The sequence below is a fragment of the Thamnophis sirtalis genome, unplaced genomic scaffold, assembly GCF_051295495.1.
Source record: "Thamnophis sirtalis isolate CommonGarterSnake01/CBP01778 unplaced genomic scaffold, rThaSir2_p1.2 scaffold_3, whole genome shotgun sequence".
Lineage (NCBI taxonomy): Eukaryota > Metazoa > Chordata > Lepidosauria > Squamata > Natricidae > Thamnophis > Thamnophis sirtalis.
Window position 1 is genome coordinate 148381089 of NW_028261383.1, and position 25685 is coordinate 148406773.

At 40.4% G+C, this 25685-nt stretch overlaps 1 protein-coding gene across 3 annotated transcripts in view; it reads right to left on the bottom strand.

Moving 5' to 3' along the window:
* DIP2B (DIP2 acetate--CoA ligase B (putative)) overlaps nucleotides 1–25685 on the bottom strand; it is a 195350-nt gene that overhangs the window by 30952 nt on the left and 138713 nt on the right. For all 3 annotated transcript variants that reach the window (XM_087710365.1, XM_087710363.1, XM_087710364.1), the window contains 13 exons: nucleotides 21594–21743; nucleotides 15337–15456; nucleotides 14107–14304; nucleotides 12580–12671; nucleotides 12268–12378; nucleotides 11340–11463; nucleotides 10322–10431; nucleotides 9291–9393; nucleotides 7738–7802; nucleotides 4642–4735; nucleotides 4081–4200; nucleotides 1967–2081; nucleotides 261–400 (listed from right to left, as the gene is read on the bottom strand). In XM_087710365.1, coding sequence (XP_087566491.1) covers nucleotides 261–400; nucleotides 1967–2081; nucleotides 4081–4200; nucleotides 4642–4735; nucleotides 7738–7802; nucleotides 9291–9393; nucleotides 10322–10431; nucleotides 11340–11463; nucleotides 12268–12378; nucleotides 12580–12671; nucleotides 14107–14304; nucleotides 15337–15456; nucleotides 21594–21743 — 1542 coding nt within the window. The remainder of the gene's footprint in view (nucleotides 1–260; nucleotides 401–1966; nucleotides 2082–4080; nucleotides 4201–4641; nucleotides 4736–7737; nucleotides 7803–9290; nucleotides 9394–10321; nucleotides 10432–11339; nucleotides 11464–12267; nucleotides 12379–12579; nucleotides 12672–14106; nucleotides 14305–15336; nucleotides 15457–21593; nucleotides 21744–25685) is intronic.

Here is a 25685-nt window from a genome sequence, read left to right on the forward strand (position 1 = left end):
AAAGAAGGGAGCACTCAAATCTACAATCTAAAGATTATATTCCATAAAACAGCCTATGCCCATGGATGCACAGACGCAAAAAGAAGAAGGGAAAACGAAATAAAGCAAGCTTAGGTGCCGATTTTTTAAAATTCAATTGCAATTCTTAAAAGGAAACACTGGGGCAAGAGGATCCAAATGGAGCTTGCATCTCAGCAGGACCTTGAAGGAAGCAATCAGAGAGCCTGTGTAACTTATCGTTCCTCTCCAAGGACACTTACCACCTGGCATAACATGACCAACATCCTGTATGGTGAGAGCAGAATTCTTATCTTCTGTATTTACACGAATGACGCCATAGCTCAGACCATTCATTGATAAGATAGCTCTTCCAGGCAAAGGTGCCCCAGGAACACCAGGTCTGGAAAGAAAGGCAGATGTCATTATGACCACAAAGTTGTGCGAAGATGAATCAGAATCTATGAGTAAATCACTGGGTGTTTCGCCATAGGCTGGACTGAGTTTCCAACTCCCATTAATTTACAAAATCTGCAAAAAAGGAACTAATTCTGCGCCTGGTTTCCTACAGGAAAAAAGTTGAACTTATCTCACTTATTCTTATCCCTACGCCATAAGGTAATAGGCAGGAAGACACTGCTGGATTCCATCATTTTGAAATTATTTTCAGATAGCCAAGTTTTTCTACTCATCTGAGTGTTACAATTCCCATCAGAACCAAGTATTTGGAAAGGAACTGACACAGTAAATCCCATGGAATAATGGCTAAGGATAGCAATAGCAGTAGACTTATATACCGCTTCATAGGCCTTTCAGGCCTCTCTAAGCGGTTTACAGAGAGTCAGCATATTGCCCCCAACAATCTGGGTCCTCATTTTACCCACCTCGGAAGGATGTAAGGCTGAGTCAACCCTGAGCCGGTGAGATTTGAACCGCTGAACTGCTGATCTAGCAGTAGCCTGCAGTGCTGCATTTAACCACTGCGCCACCTTGGCTCAGGAGCCTCCTGAGCATAAATTCATTTAGGAAACACAGTTCTACTGAATGTTTGCTCTCAGGTAAGAGTAGAAAAAATTGTAATCACTTGCTAGACTGTGAGAAAAGTAATTATATGAGCAAAATGTAAGGTGACAAATATCCATTTAAAAGGTAAAGGCTGCCCTGCACATGCATGCTAGTTGTTTCCGGCTCTAGGGGGTGGTGCTCATCTCTGTTTCAAAGCTGAAGAGCCAGTGCTATCCGAAGATGTCTCTGTGGTCATGTGGCCGGCATGACTAAATGCCGAAGGCACATTAAGCACTGTTACCTTCCCACCAAGGTGGTCCCTATTTTTCTACTTGCATTTTTTACATGCTTTCAAACTGCTAGGTTGGCAGAAGCTGGGACAAGTAACAGGAGTTCACTTCATTACGTGGCGCTAGGGATTCGAACCACTGACCTTTCTGATCTACAAGCTCAGCGGCTTAGCCATTGAGTCACTGTATCCCTCAAAAATATCCATTACAATCTTTAAATTAAATAACAGTATGCAACAGATTTGCACAGGATATGGATAACTGGAATCCCTCCCCTCAAAAAAACCTTGATATATTTTGCATGATATAAGTGTAAAATAAAAATACCAAGACAGAACACATTATAGATATTTTTATAGTTCTGCAATATCATACATTCATTGCAAAAACATTTTTCATTCATTGCCCTTTGTTCTCCATCAGAACATTTTTATTTGTCTCTCCACTCAATGTTCAATATGGATGTATCGATCATAAACGTGTTAGAACTATTTGTCATACGAAGAGAAGACCACAGTTACTGTATTTAATAGTGAAGCAGCTGTTCAAGAAATGAATCTAATTTTAGCTTCTGAAATGCCAGATAAGAAATGATACAGTACATGAAATGGAAATGAATAGTGTCTCTTTAGCAGATAATGGAAATATCCTGGAAAAGGGAGATCCAATTTTACCTCCGGATAGCCACTGTCATTGCTTCAGGAGATGTAGCACAGGGACATATTGCCTCTGGTTTAAGCCCGTAGTTCTGGAAGAGACTCAGGAAAGCATCACACGAAGACACAGACCCTGGAAAGCAATTACATTTTTATTTGAAATAGTGAATCAGGGCTTGATAACAGAAACACAAAGGCTTCTTTAAAAGCCATGATGACTGCTATTTATAAGACCCCCAAATGTAATTTGTTTTCTAAAAGATTTAATACACTGCACATATGTGTAATTGCTGTAATAGAGTACCTCTTTCTAAAATTAAACTGCTTCATTTAATTACAATGCTGTAATGTAGACATGAACTTTGAGCATCTTACATCATCATTTGCAGAGGGATTCTCCGTAGATCAACCAGGCACAAAGCTTTAATACACTCTTGCAGAAATAAAACTGCAAGGCTGGATTATGCATCACCTTCCACCTGTTTATTTTTTCCCCCAGCATCCAAAAAGAAATTACCAGAACTAATTTTAACCCCAAATGATCGAATGCAATTCTGAATAATGGTTTGCACAGCTAGAAGCTTTTGCAGGTTCTTTCTGAATCATAAAATACAATTTCAAAGAAGAGATTGTGTCCTGTCCAGAAAAGAGCGACACACACATTTCCCTGTTGCAGTCTCCCTGCCTCCACTTGATCCAGAAATCATAACTGCATTCAAATCTCATTTCTTCCTAGCACCATCTGGGCAGACAATTCATTAAGCCCACTGAGCAGCAGGAATCCATGAAAATCTGTTGTTCATTTCTTTCAAAGACCTTTGGATCATTTCTCATGTGCAATTCAAACACTGTTAGGCTGGCCCTCCTGCTTCCTTCCCTTAGGTGGCCCATTAAAGCTACTTTGGTTCTTAAAATTCCTTTTACAGGAATATTTCCACCTTTCCCCTTTAATGATACAATTTTTATATGAATTCCGCACAAGTTTGATTGTTTCACTGAGGATTGGAAGTAGAATGCCAGCTATTCACAATCTGAGGCTAAGAAATGCTTTTATCTCTCCATCATTTATTTTACCACTGTGCTGATGCTATTCAGCATGACACCATTTAACTCTTCTTAAGACAAGGAAATGTAAAACTTGCTTCAGGGACAGTGATGGCTGCCATTTCACTCTCCCGATTTCTAGCAAAAGTGAGCTTTGTATACAAAGCAACCTCATCTGCTTATTACTCGTATATAAATATATTAAGATAAAATATAATGCTCTAGATCAGCGATGGCGAACCTTTTTTTGGCTCGCATGCCATGGGGGGGAGCACAGAGGGGTCGTGCGCGGCGTGCCGCACCCATAATGCAACATGCGACCCCCCCAGTGCGCATGCACGCATGAGAGGAGCTCCCTCCATTTTTCCATGCTTTTTTTGCCCTCCCCAGGCTCCAGAGGCTTTATAGGAGCCTGGGGAGGGCGAAATATGGCTTTAAAAAAGGCTGAACTCAGCTGGCCAGCGCGCATGCTGACAGGGCAACACCTCACATGCCCTGACAAATGGCTCCACGTGCCACCTGTGGCATGCATGCCATACGTTCGCCACCCCGGTTCTAGATGTTGGCTTCAGTGATATATATGCCCTGAACACTCAGGAAAGGTAGGTTAGAAATCCTTCATGAAATAAAAAATCAGAATCGGAGGAGGGACCTCATCAAATGCTGAGAACTGAATCAAATCTGGTAGTTCCTCAGTCTTTGATGAACAGTGTAAGTCCAAATCCTTGCACTGTTCATCAAAGACTGAAGGACTACCAGTTTAGATTCAGCATCTCAGTGTTCAATGCAAGTGTACATTATTTAAATGTTTGTCATACATTCATAAAATGCATGACAAACATTAGCCTGTATATCAGGACTGGGGGAGGGAGGAAGCAAACAGCTGTTTAACACACATTTGCCTTTCTATTTTTATAGTTTGAAAGGAATGGAGAATGAAAAATGAATGCCCATTTTCAAGGATGATACAGTTTGTTCTTTGGTGAATGCCCAACCCTTTCACTCATCCTCTCATTCATACAGTCATTGGAAAAATTCAGGGAGAAAATCTGTTTAACAAGCAGGCAATACTATCAAGGCCTACTCACAGGGATTAGCACCATCAGTTACAATCAGCATCCGTAGGGAATTTAAGCTGACATCTCTTTGGTCTCGGTGAGCCATCATGGCCCAGTGCAAATCTCGACATTTCACCAAAGCTACTTTAGCTGCAGGAGAGAAAAGAAAGTAGAAATCATGCACACACAGGTATATTTATGAGAACCAACCGCAAGGATGTTCTCCAAATCTGAAAAACAAATGAAAAGATTTAATGTATGGATACTTTTTTTAGAACCATGGCAGACTTGGTTCCAAGAGGAAATGTGTTTACCAAATGGATCTAGGACTATTCGGTGAAAAAAGTAAGCAACCTGGGATAACCAAAGCAGTGGTGCAGATGGATCATGTATCCTGGTAATATGCTTTTAACTTCATAGCTCAAACCTATTGTCCCATCCCGTCCCCATCCCACAACATCTGCCTATAAGAGAACTGGAACAGGATTAGAATTCTCTTGAGAGTTCTTAAATATCACCTGCCCCATTCATTTTTGCAGGTGCTAAAAATACTAGAGATCAATCCATCATGCAATTCAATATGTACACTACCTTTGTGAGTGTGAACCCTCTGTGCCCAAGAAAGCGGGCAGGTTTTCATCACTGCATAGGGCACGCTGACGGTGTGCAGCTTGTTCATTACACTCTGGAAAAAAACAAAAACAAAAAGCGATACTATTTTTACCAAAACAACAACAAAAGATACCAATCTCACCCAGGAAGACGAACAACAATAACAATGCACAAATCCTGAAAGCTTTTCTGCAATTGGTTCTCCTGAAGCCATGTTTCCTGATCATCAGAAGGTTCTGTTCAGATTTGGTTCAATATTTCAAAAGCAGTTTTATTCTGCCTGCCACACTTCGTTTGCTAAAATGTCAAGTGTTGCCCCAATAAAGCAATGGTGTAGTGTGACATTTCCTACTTCAGCTGTAGTCTAGATTGGCACCAATCAAACACAAAAAACATTTCCCCTGTTTCAACAGATTGACTTGGTGTAGACACGAATCCCTCAGGACCCAGTTATGGGAAAATGCACCTTCTCTACCTGCACCCGGGCCCCAAGTGGGCCTTTTCAGGCTTTTAGTGAGAATCAGAGTGATTGCTTTCTAATACAGGTAGTCCTCAGGTTATGACCACAACTGAGCCCAAAGTTTCTGATTCTAAGTGAGAAATTTATTAAGTGAGTTTTGCCCCATTTTACGACTTTTCTTGCCACCTTTGTTAAGTGAATCATTGCAGTTCTTAAATTAGTAACACGATTGTTAAGTGAATCCGGTTTCCTCATTGACTTTGCTTGTCAGAAGGTCACCAAAGGTGATCACATGACTCTGAAACACTGCAATCGTCATAAATGTGAGTCAGTTGTCACGCATCCGAAATGTAAGTCATGTGACCATGTGGATGCTACAACGGTCGTAAGTGTGAAAAACAGTCATAAGTCACTTTTTCAGAGGCATTGTAACTTTGAACGGTCATTAAATGAAATGTTATAAACCGAGAACTACCTATATAGTTTCCAAACTCCTAAGATGGGCTTTGGCTAGCCTAATCTTCATCAGCCTTCTTTTACACAGAAAACTTTATTATTTAGACAATGCCTTTGCCCAGATTGACTTTTTGGGATGCAGCTATTTCATGTTTCATTATAGATCATTCTATTATTATTACATGGTCATAAGTGTGATGATCTGCCCTGAGCATTATTTCACAGAAAAATCACAATGCAAACATAACAAAAGAATGCAAGAAATATACATCAAGGAATAGAAACATCTTACTCTAACTTAGAATACAGAGGGAGGGAGGCTAACTGACAAGTGGGGAGATCCAGTGCCCATTGCCACTCTCAGCCCCCAAACCAATTCTGAGGCTTCTCAACCACCATTTGGTGGAGGAACTACTTATCCGTCAGCAATCAAAATAATTTGTGACATTTTGAGCAGGGAAACACATGAATACTATAATGGAATCTCACCAAGATTAAAATAGACATCCCAGCCCTTTCCCACATATATAATGTAGCTCCAGGTTGATCCCTCTGGAGCTACCACCTTCTCAAAAAGAAAAGTTAAATGGTGTTATGGTCACCAAAAGGTTGTCCATCTCTTATTCTAAGTGAAAACATTAATTACAAGATCCCTTTTCAACTGTTCATCAGACCATGATCATGCCATTTTTAAAGACTCCGTTATTTTTAACACTAAGCCTAGTTTTAGTGGCATTGTTAAAATTGAATTGAATTGAATTGAATTTATTTAGCTTGTATGCCGCCCATTCTCGGAAGACTCAGGGCGGCTTACAAATAAGAAGGGAAGGGGAATACAAGAAATAAAAAACAACAATTTAAAAAATTCAACAACATTCATAACTTAGAATGGGGCTGGACAATTCAACAGCCCCAGTCCTGCCGGAACAGCCAGGTCTTGGTCACTTTGCGGAAGGCCGGAAGGGTAGTAAGAGTCCGGATCTCAATGGGGAGATCGTTCCATAGGGCCGGAGCAGCTACAGAGAAGGCCCTCCCCCGGGGGGTCACCAGCCGACATTGGCCGGCAGATGGAATCCGGAGGAGGACTAGTCTATGCGATCTAATAGGTCTCTGGGAGGTGATTGGCAGGAGGCAGCCTCTTAGGTAGCCAGGTCTGATACCATGTAGGGCTTTAAAAGTAACAATTAGCACCTTGAAGCGTGTCCGGAGACCAATGGGAAGTCAGTGCAGTTTGCGGAGGATAGGTGTAACGTGGGTGTACCTAGGTGCACCCACAATCGCTCGCGCAGCTGCATTCTGGACTAGCTGAAGTCTTCGAACACTCTTCAGGGGCAGCCCCATGTAGAGCGTGTTACAGTAATCCAGTCTTGAGGTGACGAGGGTGTGAGTGACTATCCGAAGGGCCTCCCGGTCCAGATAGGGTCGCAATTGGTGCACCAGGCGAACCTGGGCAAAGGCGCCCCTGGTCACAGCCGACAAATGATGTTCAAGCGTCAGCTGCGGATCCAGGAGGACTCCCAAATTGTGAACACTCTCTGAGAGGCGTATAATTTCACCCCCCAGGCTAAGAGATGGAATAGCTGGACCATCCTTGGGAGGGAGCATCAATAGTCACTCAGTCTTGTCAGGATTGAGTGCAAGCTTATTCGTTCCCATCCAGACCCTGACAGCCTCCAGGCACCGACACATCACTTCTACTGCTTCACTGAGTTGGCACGGAGCGGACAGATACAATTGTGTATCGTCCGCATATTGATGATATTTAATCCCATGCCGGCGTATGATCTCACCCAGCGGCTTCATGTAGATGTTAAATAGGAGGGGGGACAGGACAGAACCCTGCGGCACCCAATAATTGAGGGGCCTAGGGGTCGATCTCTGCCCTCCGACCAACACCTACTGCGACCTGTCCGAGAGGTAGGAGGAGAACCACCGAAGAACGGTGCCTCCCACCTCCCGCAACCGTCGCAGAAGGATACCATGGTCGATGGTATTGAAGGCCGCTGAGAGGTCAAGGAGCACTAGGATAGAGGAATGACGTCTATCCCTGGCTCGCCAGAGATCATCGATCAGCGTGACCAAAGCAGTTTCCATGCTGTAACCAGGCCTGAAACCAGACTGAAAGGAATCCAGATAATACCCTTAGAAGGCCGACTCACCGTTAGCATGCTGTGCCACAGTCCTGCATCCTTTTTAAAATCCAGAACATTCACTAGCGTTTCACCTAAAACAAATGTAACAATACTTAATGTTGAAATTCAAAATACACAAATCTGCTGCAAAAATTGGGTTCTTTTTATCAGAAGAAAAATAAAAAGCCTATAGTTGCCTTTGGTTTCAATATCTACAAGAAATCTGGGTTACGATCTGGCATTAGCCACTCATTGGCATTCAACGAAGGGGACAAAGATTGAGTAAGTGATGCAAGAGAGAGAGAGCACCTGCATTGTGACTTCACCATGAATTAATTTTTATTTTGGCATCATTGTGAATCGGCACAGAAACCGATGTAACTGTATAGCTGCAATAAATATTTCAGTGGGACATTAGCAAATTTGGACTAGTGCTGTGATGGCAAACCTATGGCATGTGTGCCTAAAGTGGCATGCAAAGCCATGTTGCCGGGCACGCGTGGCCTTGCCTGTCTGTCTTCTGGGTTTCTGGCAAGCACACACATGCGACGATCAGTTGTCCTTTGCGTGTGTGGCAGTGCCAAAAAGTGGTGTGCGCATGTGCACCAGCCAGCTGATTGTTGGGTGCGCATGCACGCCAGAAACTAGAAGTTCAGCTTTTCCTGAGCGCGGCCCCGACGAGTGTGCGTTGAGTGCATGCGTCATTTCCCTGCAACCTTTTTGGCACTCGGTGCCGAAAAGGTTCGCCATCACTGGCCTAGCCATCAGGCTACAAAATGGAAGACCATGAGTTCTAGTTCCACCTTAGCCATGAAAGCCAGTTGTGTGACTTTGGGCCAGTCACTCTCCTTCTCTCAGCTCCCAGGGTTGTTGTGGGGAAAAGAGGAGAAGGAGGGGTTTTTGGATAGGTTCGCTGGTTTCAGTTATTTATAAAAATAATAAAGGCAGGATACATAAAAAATAAAATCCACAGTGAAAATGACAATCAGGAACCAGGAAAGCTTGTATATGTTCATCTGGCAGATATTTATTTCTTTGTTTGTTTGTTTGATTGATTGATTGATTGATATGCTGCCCATCTCATTATTGAGTGATTCTGGGGGATATTGAAGAAAGGGAAAAAATTCACATATTGCCCTGCATTGACAATAGCAATAAACATCTCTGGCATTCCAACCAAAAAAGGTTAAAACAGTATTTCATTTATAAATAATACATTTTATTTTAATTTCTTTGAATTTTTCAGTGATGGCACTTCAATATGGTTCTTTTTAAATTCAGCACGCTTGAAATGAAAGAGGCAGGTAAGTAATATGTCTAGAGAGAAGAAAATATCCTTATCTATCAAAATAAAAGTGGCTATTACTATCAGCCCCAAACTGTTTCCTAGAATAATTTATACCGATATCTGATTATGCAGAAAAGAGCTATGCTGATGTTACATATATCTATATATCCAAATCTATATTGAAAAATTATCCATTCACTTTATATGCTACCCCCCAACCACCCATTTTTTTTGTCTAGTAAGGGAAATTATTTAGCCTCGCATGTAGTATGAGAAGTATCATAGGGCTCACCTTCCGAATAGTTGCATGCCTGAGACAGAGCCTGACAATGAGACAAGAGAGCAATTCGGGACACAGTTACACCCATCACGCTCCCCTCCTTGCTGGTTTTATACTGAAAAAAAAAGTATATTAACATCGTCAATTAAACTTCCTCTATCAGGAATCACTACATCATGATTCATAAAGATGCAGTCATTTGGTCTTTCTCTCTTTTCATGACCACGCTTGTGTGTTTGTGTAGTGGAGTCCACCTACAAAAGCACTCAGTGTTGATCACAATGCAAAAAAATGTAAGTCTGGATTTTCTTCCCTTACATCATCTTCATTCTAAATAAATGTGGGAAATTTGTGACGTAGGTTTCTGCAATTCTTGGCACACCAAAAAAGATCTACCGGATTAAAAAAAAATAGGCAGACAGAATCTGCTATAAGTGTAGAATGTTTACTTGCACTGTAAAGTTAGCTCCTAGTTCAGCAAATGATAACATTCTCCATAAAACCCAAATCAGATAAGGCACACCAAAATGCTGCTATACTGGAATCCTTGATTTTAAACATGCTAAATACTGAGGAGGTGTTCAATAATTCTGCCTCCTTGTTCCAGATGAAATGTGTTTTCACTACTTAAATATTTGTGTCACGTTTGTTAAATCCCTATAAGACATGGACTGAGATTGTGAACAAAATCTAAATTAATCTTAAAGCACACATTTTCAAGAAAAAGAGGACATGCCTGGTGCATGAAATATTTGCAGTGACCTAAAGGTATTAACAATTGTAATATATTTTATTTTGTCAAATCCCATTTGCACCTATATACCGCAATATATGTAAAAATGCATGTAAAAAAATAGGGACCACCTTTGGTGGGAAGGTAATCGCGTTCTGTGCACCTTCGGCGTTTAGTCATGCCAGCCACATGACCACGGAGATGTCTTCGGATGCTGGCTCTTCAGCTTTGAAATGGAGACGAGTAGTGCCCCCTAGAGTCGGGAACGACTAGCACGCATGTGCAAAGGGAACCTTTACCTTTACCTTACCTCAATATAAGCTGGCTCAGTCCCTGCATTTGAAATGTTGGGCTGCCAATCCTTTGGTGTTTTGGAGAGGTACTTGGAATCTGTAACCACCCACTTGAGCCTTGGCCAACCTAGAACCAAAAAAGAAACCCAAACTTTAGGCCACGAGTTGTTAGGGTTGCACTTACAGTGCAAATCATGGGGATTTGGCTCATTCAGAAGCAGCTTGCTACCACAAATTCAGTTCCCCCGTTTTCTCAATGTCTAATCCTCAGGAAAAGTTAATTTAAAGGAAAACAGGCGATAATGATACATACAGACACTGTGTATACAATACATAGACAGAGTACAGATTACTGTGAACCACAAAAAGAATGATGAAATTAGGGCTGTCTCAGAAGACCGGCAGATTTCTCAGAAACTCTCTTTGCATAGAAATAATTGTGCTAATGAAAATCTTTTTTTTTTGGCTATTTTTCCATAATTGTATCGGATGAAGTTGCTATGCACCAGCTGTTTACAAATATGTGAAACTGAGAAAAAATAAGCAGACCATATTATTTTCATAGCATGAAGTGATACTCAATGTGTAAGCTATTTAGAGCTTCACTATTCTGTGTTCAAAGCGACAAAACAAGACCATGTGTTTCTAGTTCATTTCCATTATGAAAGATACTGTGGTTGGTGGATTCAACAGCAGGCGTATACAGTAGATAATTCTAATTTTTGCACCCTAACAATCTAATGATTCCTCTACTAGAGGAATGACAGATGCTATATATTTTTGTGATAGTTAAATTCATAACCTGATTATGCCAAGTACACTTACAATTAACTATATTTAGGTCAATTACATTATTTATTCCACACTGAGAACATATGCACCAGAGACAAATTCCTTGTGTGTTCAATCACGCTTGGCCAAGAAAGAATTCTATTCTATTCTATTCTACTCTACAACTGGTGGAGAAGTAGATGTAGGCAACCATTTTCATTACTTTTAAAAAATATTAAAAAAAACATTGTAAACATAACAAACCCTTGAATTGCACAATTTCTCCATTTTGTGTTTTGGGGAGTCCTTTCAGGCAAACTTCAGTGGTGAGGGCCAAAGCAATGCCACAACTACCCAGTAGAAAGCCAATCTGCTGGCCACCAGCATCCTAAAGAAAAAGAAAGGGGACAACTATGATTTGCAGACTAGTAACCAGTGTCACTTTTAACCACACAAAACTTACATTTTAGTAAAGTATTAGTAAATGGATAGTAACATTGTGACAGAGTAAATGCACATATCCAGGCAGTGGTTTGAGAATAATATCAATTGTCGAAAAGCATAAAATTGCCTAAAATTTGACTCTTTATTAAACACAACTTGTAATCTGAATTGCAATCTCTTTAATAAGAAAAGAAGTTTCAATTAAAGGTGATTTTCAGACTATTGTTCAAATTAAATAAATGTGTTCTTTTGGCATAACAATTAACATAGCTATGGAATACTCAACTTTTTTCACTATTCAATCTTAATTTTTATCAAAATTGAAACATGTAAAAATGTCAAACTTTAAACAAGCACAATAATTTTTAAAAGATAACAACAGAGCTTTTCAGCAACCGAAGGATCTACCCTTCCCTTATGTGACTACTGTGCTATAAAACTCAATGGAATGACGAATAGACACCAGTGTCTCCGCTATTTTATTTTAGCAAAGTGCCTAATTCTGAGATTCTTCTCCTATTTTACACTATATCTGCATGCACAATGAGCATACAGAGAAAGATACAATGGTTTTGTGAGTTTGTCTATATAATAGCTGTGAAATGAACATCTCTTTGCAATCCTGGGAATTTAGCAAAGGAGCAACTGGTAGAAACCTCAAGAATGTAAGTGCATCTAAGAGCAACAACTTGTTTGTTTCTTATTTGCACTCACGGCTTATGACACCTCTATGATCAACCACTATTACCTTTCGGGTTAGAGGCACCTCTATCGGCACTGGCAGGACTTCAGCCAGCAAACAGCCATAGAATGCCACCATGAACATGACAGGGTCATTATTGGGATAAACAAGGGCTACCTGTGATTCAAAAAATAGTTCGTTAGAGAAAGAAGGGAAAACAGCATTAGTGTTTTGACCATTACTTTTAACAGGTACAACTGCTTCACTTAGCAATGAAAATTGTATTCCCGATTACTGTTAAGTGAGAACTACCTGTACATCTGATTGATCACTCTTGCTTATCATAAGAAGTGCGAGTTAGAAGATAAAGCATCTTACCCTGTCTCCGGGTTTCAATACAGGTTCGTTTTTGGTGCCCAGCTTGTTCAATAGTGTATATGCCAACTTAAGGCTTCTGCTCCACAGCTTGCCTGGAATAAAGAGAAAAAACAATCAACACATTTGTGGCATTAGCAACAGCATTATATACATACATAATATTTATTATTTATCAAAGAGGTACATTCATATTTCAACCATGGTATCTGACTCGGTTTGCAGTATGAAGGGGAAAAGGGTCCCAAAAATTTAAATTCAGCAGCTAAATCCTGATAAAGAGCCACGGTGGTGCAGTGGTTAAGAGTGAAGTATTGCAGGCTATTTCTGTTGACCGCCAGCTGACTGCAATTTGGCAGTTCGAATCTCACCAGGCTCAAGGCTGACTCAGCCTTCCATCCTTCCGAGGTCGGTAAAATGAAGACCCAGAGTGTTGGGGGCAATAAGCTGACTCTGTAAACTGCTTAGAGAGGGCTGTAAAGCACTGTGAAGCGGTATATAAGTCTAAGTGCTATTGCTATAAATGCATGAGAAAAAATGATATCTTAGGCACCATAAAAAGGAGCACCCACAGAATGGTTCAGGTTTAGACCACTGAAAAGGCCAAGTGACCTTAACTGCCATTCACTTTGGCCCAAAAAGATAAATGCCTCAGATGACAAACTTAATGAAATAAATTGAGTTGTCCTGTGAATAAAATCGGGGTTGAGAGCCAAGAGAGGCAAGAATATATCCTGCAGAATGGCACTAACTCTGAGCAACAAAACACATGTAAGGCGCTTCTTTCCTTAGCATTGTGCTCTTCCCTGTAATGCCAGCCAGAGAGTAATAGCTGCTGACCATCCCAAATGAGGCTTTACTTGCTATGGAGCAGAAGGTAGCTCTATACCCAATGATACACAAACATACATGTTTTTGCTATACCCCAAATAAAATCTAAACTTAATCACAATTGAAATTTACAAAACAGAATACTAACAGTGTTCTCATTACTTTGGATTACCTGTTTTTTCTTTTAATGTATCCAATCTGTACTGATTTGCTGACTACTTGGTGAAACTTAATACACAATTTGTGCTATGGTGTCATAGATGTAACTATATACTATAGCTATATATAATCGATATATGCTGTATATATTAGACAAAAGCCTAATGTCCATGCAGGGCAGAATGAATGCAGATTAGCAAAACACTACTTCATCAATTAACTGCTTAATGCATCAAGCAAACAGATAAACTCAAAGAGATATCAATAGCACTTAGGCTTATATACCGCTTCAGAGTGCTTTAAGTCCCCTCTAAGTGGTTTATAGAGTCAGCATATTTCCCCCAACAATCTGAGTCCTCATTTTACTGACCTTGGAAGCATGGAAGGTGGAGTCAACCTTGAACCTGGTGAGATTCGAACTGCCAAATTGCAGTCAGCAGAAGTAGCCTGCAGTATTGCATTCTAACCACTGTGCCACCGTGGCTCAATATAGAGATATGCACGGTAAAACATGAAGACCATTGAGCTAATGAAACTCACCATACGTCAATGTGTAGACAGGTTTTCCAGAGACATCCAAGGCTGTCAAACAAGGGCACTTGGCCTGTGTTGTTCCCCAGCGTTGCAGAGCTGCTTCTAAAGCAGGAGGCCAATTGCAAACTACACCCAAGGGTTCTCCCTTCACAGGTGTCATCTGACGCCCTTCAGGCCTGGGCTGATTAGGATCTGGCTGTGGAACTACAAAGAAAACATCATCCAATCAAATGTTAAAACCATTCACAAAATAGAACAATGTTCTAAAAAATGCTAATAAACTCTACATCTCCCCGTATTAATGATGCAAAGGATTCCCCACTCTTCCCCTCCAATGGTTCTAATAATTAGGGTTTTCAAAACTATTGTTAAAGGTCAAGGCAATTTGAATATATTTGTTGCTAAGGAAAAACGTCTCACAATAGGAGATAGGAAATGCGTGTGCTTTCAAACCTAGAAAACCATATTGTTAATCCAAATGCATTTGGTAGGAACCTACTATTACTGGTTTCTGCTACTGTATAATTATATTGTATAGCAAGGTTTAAATTCATAACCAGAAAATTTTAACTCTCAATCTGACAGATTAGAAATCGGACTTAAATTTTAAAAAATACATCAAAGATAGAAGAGGGCAAGAAAAATGAGGACAAACTGTCTGGCTTTTAGAGAAGCAAAGATTGTAATTTTTAGAAATAAAGAGAAACTATTCCTTATATAGAGCAACAGGGCAGAAAATTATGAAGTGGGAGTAGATGATGGAATAAGGAACAAAGAAATAACTATATTAATAAAAAAGCAAGAGGAGACAAAATGTGTTTTATTAAAATCCAAACACCCCACCCCACCCCTCCCCCAACATATCAGGTAATTTTAAATCAAGGAATTTAACCTTCAAAGAATATTTATTCTATATGAATATTTTTATAGGGTAATATTACATCTGTCCATGAAGGCATACCTTCTACTAAACACCCTTTTAAATAAACTTGGCATTGGAATCAACAGCCTTGTATTCCATGTGCCCCTAGTCGTTTGTTGAGTGTTCTGTTGATCCGAGATGGTTATCGCATAAATTTTTCTCAACATTTGGCCAAGAAAAAGACTTTTAATTAATTAATGGACTTTAAGATTTAAAGTAAACATGCACAAGTGAGGAAAAAAGAGATTACGATGCACTGATATATGATAACAGCCACACTATACAGTCCATGGAAAGATGCCCAATCCATATACCTTCCACAATTTCTTCGAAATCATCCACAAAGAACTCCTTCAGAGGTGGCCGTTTAGGTCGCTTCAGAGTATTAAGTAGCTGCTGGATTTTAGTAGAGACTCTGCTATTTACAGGGACACCTACAGTATAGGAAATGAGTTCAGTTTATCAGAAATACATCAAATATGAGCAAACGTAGATCTATAGTATCTGGGCTACAAAAACCTGACTGACCACTTGACAAAAGAACTCCAGTGTTGTTGCCATCTAGATTTTTGCAAGTTTAGAAATGAGAGCCATTGTAAAATATGGGTAATTGTAATTTTAGAGAGATTACATAATCTTTCTGATATGTAAAGATATTGGGATTTGGGATGAAGCCCAAACTGAATATTTCAGAAGATTTTCTCTAATACTTGATTATTTTTCTGCTTTCCAAATCTACCCTTAATATTGGCATCACACAGGATATATAGGTTTATTATGTCTTACGGTGGATGTTATCATAAGATACCTTCTGTTTCTGCTAGGGCAAAAAACATGGCATTTATCAGACCTCAATTCCTAACTGATCAGAAATGTTTGGCTGAATGGATACAGCTGCACTCAAGGGTAATTTGCTAATAATGCCTTAAGACATGGCCACCAGAGGGTGCAAGGACAACTGGAGACTTATTAAAAGCTAGACAATTATCTTCAAAGGCTTTACATACTTCAAAAATCATTGCACAGCACAATTCTGCTATTCATTAAAGAACCCTCATTTTTTTCAGGATTCTGCATGAATGTGAGAAAAAAAGTGCCTCTGCTTTAACAGTCACCTTAGTGGGTTCCTTAAAGCAGCAGAATCTTTTTTTTTTTCCCCAGTAGCTGCTGGATTTCAGTAGAGACTCTGCTATTTACAGGGACACCTACAGTATAGGAAATGAGTTCAGTTTACCAGAAATATATCAAATATGAGCAAACGTAGACCTATAGTATCTGGTTTCTTTTTTTCAGGTTTCAGTAGAAGGCATGAAAAAAATTAAGCTGCTTCAGTGAATAGTACACAGATGTGCTCATGGTCTGAAGCACTTCTTCTGAATCATTTCCAAAGCATGAACAGCCTATCATAAATACAGGCAATTCTTGCTTAATGCTCATTTGTTCAGCAACCATTCAAAGATACAACAGTACTGAACAATTGGCATGTTCACCCAGGTCTCAAAATGTATACAATTTTTATAAGTTGTTATAAACCAGGGGTGTCAAACTCAATTTAATTGACAGCTTCATCAGGATTGTGTTTGACCTTCGTGGGTGGGGGAGGCTGGCCGGGGAGGGGGCATCCTCTTGCATCCCGCTGCCAGTGAAAAAGAAGCTTGGGAGGGCCGCACACAGCCCTCCCGAGCTCTGTTCACTGGCAGTGACACCACGGGCCGGTCCTTTGCTATTTACAGGGGGGGCCGGTGGGCCAGATCTAAGCACTCTGCGGGTCAGATCTGGCCCATGGGCCTTGAGTTTGACATCCCTGTTATAAATGGGATGTTTCACAATCTTTACGAAGCATTGTGATGCCACATGGCATCAGGAAGAAAGCATGGCACGGCCACCAACTGCTTTGCATAGGGCCAGGCCAGGCATGCCTGTCAGTGGGAGGAGGACAGTGAAGAAGGTAAGCTGAGCGCAAAACCCAGTGGAGTGCAGGTTGGCGGTGCAGCTGGGGTTTTGCATTGTGGCCCCTTGGTAGCTAGCTGCAGCAGGAGGATTGAGATGGCACTTCTCAGTAGTGATGATGGGTGGTTCTAAAGTAGAGGCCCAGGGGTGGTGGCAGCTGTTGAAAGCCATAGGCCTCTCTGTTTCAGCCCCAGTGTAAACTACGCATGTGCTATCCGGGGGGAAGGGGTGTTGCATCCCTCCGACGCAGCTGGCAGCCAAGCCACGCCTTGCAAGAGGCTGATTGGTCCTGGCACGGCTGCCAGCCGGCGGGAGAATTGCGGCCACCCCATTGGTCGCCCGCCTGACAGCTATCAGTATAAATAGCTGTCAGGCGGCGCTGTCCAGTGCGCGTGTTCTGAAGTTACTGTTAGTGCGGTTCGCAATAAAGGTTCCTGTTGAACGTTACCTCAGCACCTCCTCGTACATAAAACTGAGGAGTATCACTTCGCAGGGCAGTCAAAAGGGCAAATATGGGGTGTGCAAATATAGCTGGTGGGGAGTTCAAGAGGAAGCAGACCCTTACTGAGCCTTGGATCGGGAGGGGGGGCGGGGATCAAGCCAGGAATGGCTAGAATCAGGTTGGATCTTTACTTAATGACCAGCGAGATTCGATTAATGATGGCAACAGGGACTGCTAGGATTTCCATCTCTAAGCAATGTGGTCACATAACATGCTGCTTAACATGCTGTGACAGAAATTCTGGGTCCCAATTACCATTATTAACCAAGGATTACTTGTAACAAAAGTCTTACAGCTACAATAATGTAGGGTTCCCCCACCCCAATCTTTAAGTAGGCAAACTCCACCAGAACAGGCGTTTCACATATAAAGTAGGACACTTAACAATTATACATTTTTTTAAAAACATGGAAAGCAGTTGCTCTGGAAAGTAGGACAAATTCACTTCTCTAGAGATGGAACTAGTTCAATAAATGAATAATATCAAAAACCCTTTGTTAAATACCACACATGGCTCTAGGAGTAAAACATATAAAGCAGTTGCTTTGGTTATGTACTTTTGACCTCAAAATGAGCAATCCAAATTTTCTAACAAATATGTTCAATTAACACATGTGAAATCAGCTATCTTTTTTTGACTGCAAAATTTGTTTCTAAAGCAAATTCAGTTGCTTAAAACAGAAACAGAGCAAGGGCGAAAACAGCGATGCTATGACAAGCAGAGATCTCACAAAACAAAACAAGAAATCCTGTGGGAATTTAGGTGCAGAGTTAAGAACTGGGGGGAAAAATCCGCCTTTGGTTTCAGTGGTAGCAGCTGATATTGCACAAGTAACATACTTGTTTTACACACATGTTAATACAAACTACAACTGCAAAGAAAACACAATATGGGACTATCCAATATTAAAAAGGCAGGGGCTCTGAAGTTCAGAATCCATCCAAGAAATTGTTCAACAAATCCAATTTATACTCTACTACACAGGACTAATTTTTTAAAGAAAAGAAAAGAAAACTTTTCCAATTTCATTTAGAAACACAATTTCATTACTTATATGCCAGGTTTACTTTCTTAATCTTTTACTCCTATAGCCATTATTTGGTAATGAACAATGGACAGAGATCCATAATACAGCTCATTTTATTATTATTCTTCAGAAAGCACAATAAAAGTGACAGTTACGTGATTATTCCAACCATATATTTCTAAGTCGTATCAAAGAAGTGTATTTTGTCCAATTCCCAGAAATATTGACTTATAAGCAGCAACAGGATTTCCACACAGTGGGACAACATGACAAATCAGACAGCAGGTTTTGGCTCTTCCAAGGAATACAAAATCAAAGCAGTACAATAGAGTAGCAGGAAAGAATAGAAAAGGAAAATATCTGGGCATAAATTATATTTTTGACAACTGCAAGAACTGTCTAGGGCAGCAATGGCGAACCTTTTTGGGCTCGCGTGCCATAAGGGGGGGAGCGCAGGGGGGTTGTGCAAGGGCATGCCGCACCCATAATGCAATGTGTGACACACATCCCAGTGCGCATGCACGCATGAGAGGCGCTCCCCCGCATTTTTCCATGCTTTTTTCGCCCTCCCCAGGCTCCAGAGGCTTTATAGGAGCCTAGGGAGGGCGAAAACAGCCCCTCCCACGCCTGCCCCCAGAGGCTCTCTGGAGACTTCAGGGACCTTCAGTGACTTCCGGTTTGCTCGTAGGATGGTTTTTAGTTCTCTGGAAGCTTCAGGAAAGCCTCCTGAAGGTCCCTGAAGCCTCCAGAGGGCTTAAACCGATCCTATGAGCAAACCGGAAGTCCGTTCCCAAACTTCCGGTTTGCCCATAGGGCCGTTTTTTTGCGCTCCGGAGGCTTCAGGGAAGCTCCTGAAGCCTCTGGAGGGCCTCCAGGAGGGAGGCTCTTTTCGCCCTCCCCAGGCTCCTATAAAGCCTCTGAAGCCTGGGGAGGGCGAAAAATATCTTTAAAAAAGGCTGAATTCAGCTGGCCAGCGCGCGCATGCATGCTGGCCGGCTGACAGAGCAACGCCTCGCCTGCCCTGCTAATGGCTCCACGTGCCACCTGTGGCACGTGTGCCATAGGTTTGCCATCCGGGTCTAGAGTAACCAGAGAGGAGTTTAAAGAACAAATATATTCTGCTCACACATAAACTGAAAGGCTGACCCCAGTTGCGGCAGTGAAGATATTTGCAATTTCTGGGAAAGGTGAGCAGTGCAATGTCCCAAATTTGGGTTACTAAATCACAAACTGAAAAACTGCATAAGGACTTGATCATCATAAATAAATAAATAAATAGTTCTTTGAAAAGCACAAAAAAATTCTAGTGTGACAGAATTCAGTGCTGCATAGGATCTAGATGAATCAAATATCTGAACATTTGTAATTGTGAAATTTCCTCTGTGTAAGTTATTCCATATCTACCTATCTATTTTGCCACCTCAAAGGAAAACCTGCTGTTGGTGAACTTGCATTGACTTCAAGCAGCTGGTGAACGATCAGGGCCAGATCCTGCTGTGAAGTGTCAACCTCCAAAATATCCTCAAGGAATAATTGCACTTGATCGTTTTAGTTAGCAAGTTTTCTATGCTTTATTTTAAATAGCAACTTTTCTTTTTTCTGATTCCTCTGTTAGATTTTTAATAGATGTACTATAATGACAAGTGGAGTTGCTTTAATGTTACCTAGCTCATGGAGGGTCCTTTCCCCATGTGCCAAACTACAGTGTGTGCGTGCCTATGGCTATTTCATTCTTAAGGAGTGAACACTCTGGAGGAGGAACTATCCTTCTCTAGAGTTCCAACTGTCAGGCCTGGATTTCCATGCGTTCAGATTTAGGGTCAGTGGTGGGATTCAACTGGTGTAACAACCAGTTTGCTTTGGCGGGCAAAGCGCATGCCCATTGCATTTGAAATCAGCACTAAATCTTATCTTTTTCCACAGCCCCAGTGAGTAAAACAGCAATCTGCTCAGCTGGGCTTCAAACAAAGGAAATATAGGACAGAATGCTCACTGGAACTACCGGTTCGCCTGAACCAGTCCAAACCAGCTGAATCCCACCCCTGCTTAGGCTTATTAATTATAAGCAGCGGTCATGTGTCTCTGAAATATTTGACAAAGGGTCCAGCAGCTTATTCTTCTAAAAAAGGCTGGAGAAATAGATAACTCAGCTTGTCGTATAACCAAAGAAGTATGAAATAAAATGTAAAGAAGTGCCAACATAATTCAAGTCTTTGGTAATGCATTTGCCTGATATTCATCTGAAGAATTTTGTTTTGCCTGTAAAAAGAATAATCTTTTATTCTATAAGAGATGTATCAAAGTATTATGTCCGCAGAAATGATTACAAAATATAACCTCTCAGTGTACCTCCTACCTGGGGATTTAATAAGATTCTGAATAGAAAGCAAAATACTACTAATGAATATTACCTACTGTGTCAGAAATTTAAATAAGATTTGTGGCTTGGTTGATTTTGGCTATTCCGAAACCATCTTCCTTTTTTTCTTTGTTGCTGCTCAAATCTGAAGAATGTCATCTTAGCACCCCCTTCAAGAACCTAGGCAAACTAATTTTGTTTTTTACAAAATTACATACTTGTTTGTGTGTTTTTTTTTCCGTTCACCTTACCAAGGAAAAATTGATTGAGACTTATCTCAACATTTCCTGCCTATCCTAGCAACATAAATGTTGGTGGTTATACAGGGCTAACTGTTCTGTTCACGAGTTTAGTTGGGACTATTTTGAAAACCGCAAGCCTTTTCTTTGCAGACATGGAATCTTCCATCGTAAGACATATCAAACCATCCTTGTGATGCTATTCCAGGTAATTAACCTACTCATAGACCATGGCGGCTGTCAAGTCTGGAAGGGTGGAAAGTTAAGCTAAATAACAGAAGTTTTTTTCTTAAATACACATAGTTATTTTTGCATAGAAGCAACAAAGGATGGAACTAAGGATTCCATGTTACCAGGAACCCCTTGCTGCCCCATTTGAGTCGCAAACTCCCATATGTTATCCTTTCAGAATTCTGTGACATTAAATCGCCTGATTCCTGCTTAAATTTTATTTGTGGGGGGACAATGCAGCATTGTGGTTCTGCAGATGTACCATCAGCTGTGTCCATAAGGCTGGACCGGTTGGATGATTTGTGCATGCCCTTCACTATTCCCGATGGAGGAAGGTCAATAGCAGACGGGCGTGCAGAAGAGGCAGGTGTGGAGGTAGTTGCAGTAACATCCGGGGGAACTGAAAAATTCTCTGAAAAGAGGATCAAGGGAGAAAAGTCAGATTCTGATTACTTCTTGTTACAAGATGACTCAAGAGGAAACTGATTACCTTCACAATTCTTCCCTTCTCTGATGCAAGGGCATATGTTTTTTGTTCAATTATCTTGACAATAACCCACAAAGGAGAGAGAACATGATGCATACTAAGGTTCATTTTTACTTTCCATTTGATTACACATGCCAATTCACATGTCTGCTTTGGTAACCAACAGATCGCATTGCCTCTTTTCGAAGGTTAAAGGGACTATCTGGATTTGATTTAAGGTGTCCACTGCAATATCCAAGAGACAGGAAAAAAGTACACTACACCATCATATCGAATGTATTCTTTTGCCTAGGTAAGAATTGTACCTAAGGGCAAGAATAGAATTTTTGTCCATATAATTACTATTATGAACTGTAGGATTGTTTCAGATTGTTTAGAATATAACTCAGCAAATGTGTGTTGGGAAAAGGTCATATAACCTCTACACTTCATCTAGATAACTGCATGTAATAGGAAAAACTTAAACTGAATTCTTTTACAAACATACAGATTTTCATTAAGTTTCTAAATTGCAACAAAAACAATGATATTGACACTACTGACTAAAATAATTCTATACTGGGTTACTGCAAAGGCTCTCTACACTTTTATATCATTCTCTTGCCTTCTACTGAATTGCAATATCATTGTTTCTATTACACTGCTGAGAGCCAGCTGGGTGACCTTAAGCCAGTCACTTCCTCTCAGCCCTTGGAAGGACTCAATGGCAAAAGGCTTCAGAAAAACCTTGATAAGAAAACTGCAGGGACATTTCGAGGCAATCTCTAAGAAATGGATGTGGTTGAACACAAGAAAAAAAATATACACTACTAATACTTATACAGATTACATTTCTCTATATAGTATTACAATAGATTACATAAGCATTAGAAGCCAAATATTCAATTTCTGTAGGAAGCATATTCTGATTACAGCACTGGTATATACAAAGAATACAAGTTCATTTATATCCATGCATTTATCATAAGCCACACAAATTAAAAGCTTGTACACAATTCACTGTGTTAATGAATGTTATGCTCACCAATGTTATTAGTCACGAAACGTATACAACTAGATCAATGGTGGATTACAAAAATTTTTAGAACCTTTTCTGTAGGTGTGGCCTGCTTTGTGGGAGTGGCTTGCCAGCCATGTGGCCGAGTGGAAGTGGCTTGGCAGTCATATGACTGGGTGGGCATGGCCAACTTGTAAAATGTGGTGAAACTCATTTAACAATGCTCTTGCTTAGCAACCAAAATGTTGGCTCAGGAACTCTGACATTGAAGCACGCAAGTCTTAAAGCTGTCAAGTTACAAGACCCCTGTACCCCTAACCCTTTAGAAAAGAAACCCCAGGGGTGTTCAAACTTGACAGCTTTAAGACTTGCGGACTTCAACTCCCAGAATTCCTCCTCTCTTTATCTTGATGATGTGCGGACGGGCGGGGGGAGGGAGCTGAAACCGGTTCTAAGCGGCACTGTAAATTTGTGGAACCTCTTCTATAGAAGAGGTTAGAACTGGCAGGAACCCACCCAGGAACTAGATGGACAGAACGTGTATTATATGTACCTTGCTGAATTGCTTTCTACATTTTAATGTTGAATTGTTTTGGACTTGTAAATGTGGATGCATATTTTCATTTAGATATTGAAGGACAGCAAACAGTTCCTCTCCAATACATAAATATAAAATAGAAACATCATCCTGCTTTCAAACAGAGTCAGATTTTCACTGTTGCACTCATTTAACTAATGCCAGTCCTTTTAGCCCATCTTTCAAAAGTGTTCACTAATAGCCTCTACTTCAGTTTTGTTCAAGAGTCAAGTTCTCACTTGTGTGCAATGGTTAGAAGAAAGAAACTCAGTGTTTAATCAGATAATGTCGGTCTGTGGGGAAATAGCTTCATATTTGCTGCTGCTGTTACTAACACCCACTGAATTCAGTTTTGGTCAAATCTGTGCTGAATTTGGCACACGGCCACCAAAACAGTATGAAAACAAGCTTTCAGAAAGGATTCAGAAGTTCAGATCTAGCAACGTGATACTTCCAAGAACAAGCATTTATACATATATAACATTATACTTCAGACCTAGAAACACATCAAACCAAAATGGGATTTTTACCGCTTGAAATGTTTTCAAAATAGTGAGCAAGTGCATGATCAATCAGTTTCTGTTCTTCTAACCACTGGTCTCTGAGAGTTGTATTTATCAATCAAATTAGGTTCTGTTGTTTTGAGGCTAACTATGGCTGTCTTTTATAAATGTGAAAATGCCCTAACATTTTAGAATGTTCTTATATTTATAGCCAATGACTAGTATCTGTCTCTGTATTGAGCAGTTCTTAGTTCTGAGCTTGTTTGTTTGCTTGCAGACATTTAATTACTCAACTAGATAATATCATCAGTGGGAGTGAGTGTGCGGCTTTCTGTCATTTGTATGCAGCATATATAATGTTACAGTATCTGGTTGGGTAATGAAATGATTACAAGCAAACCGCTAAGTTCAGAGAATACCAAGAACTCAGCAGTGTAACTCTTGAGCTACAAATATTACTATTTTTTAAATATCAAAATGCAATGTTATTACTGGAAACTTCGCTTTTCATTAGCTGTTCTTAATATTCCTAACACGTTTCGTACAAAAGAAAAAAGGTGCATTTTATAACATCAATTTGACATCAGTTATTCAACAACTGAATAGCCATGAGTTCCAATTTGAAGGAACATTTTAATGAGAATCTCTTTATTTGAAGAAAGTGTGATTTATGGTGATGGACTTTTAAATAGGTACACCCCCACCCCCCACAAAGGTTTTCCATTTTAGAAAATGAGTCACATCCCAGAAAGAAGAAAGAAAGAAAGAAAGAAAGAAAGAAAGAAAGAAAGAAAGAAAGAAAGACAGCAGCAACATATAGGTTGAAAGAAATAAAATGCAGCAATTAAGAGACACCAAGTATTTACACAATGCTTGTCTGAAATCAATTAAGCCAAAGCAGACAGCACACAAAGACACAGGCACCCCCTGAGATGCAACAATATTGTTTGGGACACGTTAATACAGAAACACATATGATGGAGCCAAACAGACCCTACAAAATTTCACACAGCAGCACCAGCGGCAGGGAGCACCTCAGAGCGTCAAAAAACTGAGCCTGGGGTATCCAAATCTATACATGCCTCAATAAATATGTACTACTTGAGCTGGGGAAAATGTATTTGTTTGTTAAATTTATTAGCTGCCTATTTCACCATGGGGCTGCCTATTTCACCATGGGGCTATTCTAAGGAGCTCAGAGTCTATGGTTCAGGGTCCCCAAAAGCAATGTAAAAAAACTTTACTCAAGACAGGTGGGCCATTTCCAACTCTCCTTCTTAGAAAGAGCGGAGATCAGTAACAACAACAAAAAAGCCCCCTGTTTTGTATACTAGGACTCAGTCACTAGAGAGGTATAAAATTTCTTCCTGGTGATAAGAGTGATAAAGTTGACTTTTTTCTCCCCAAGATCTCATCATAGGCAAATCTCATTGTGGCATTTGTCTGATAGATTTTTTAAAAAGGGCAATGCCTCTGACTGATTAAGTGGACATGTGGATTATTATACTCTCTTCTGCTGGCTTGGAAGTGAAATGACCGACTATAAAAAGCAGCTCCAAGCATCAGAAACACCAGTGGCATTTTTTAAAAAAAGCCAGGCTGCTGTGCAAATGTTTCATGGTGATTATGATAAAAGGCTTCTCCCTTTCTCTCTCTCTCTTTTCCAATGGAGTCCTTTCTCCAAAATCATGCTTAATTTTGCCAGACTTCTAGAAAACGTTTGAAAATAATTTGAGCTTTGACATTGGGGAGATTTCTAAAGCTTTACAGAAAAATAAATATTTCCCACC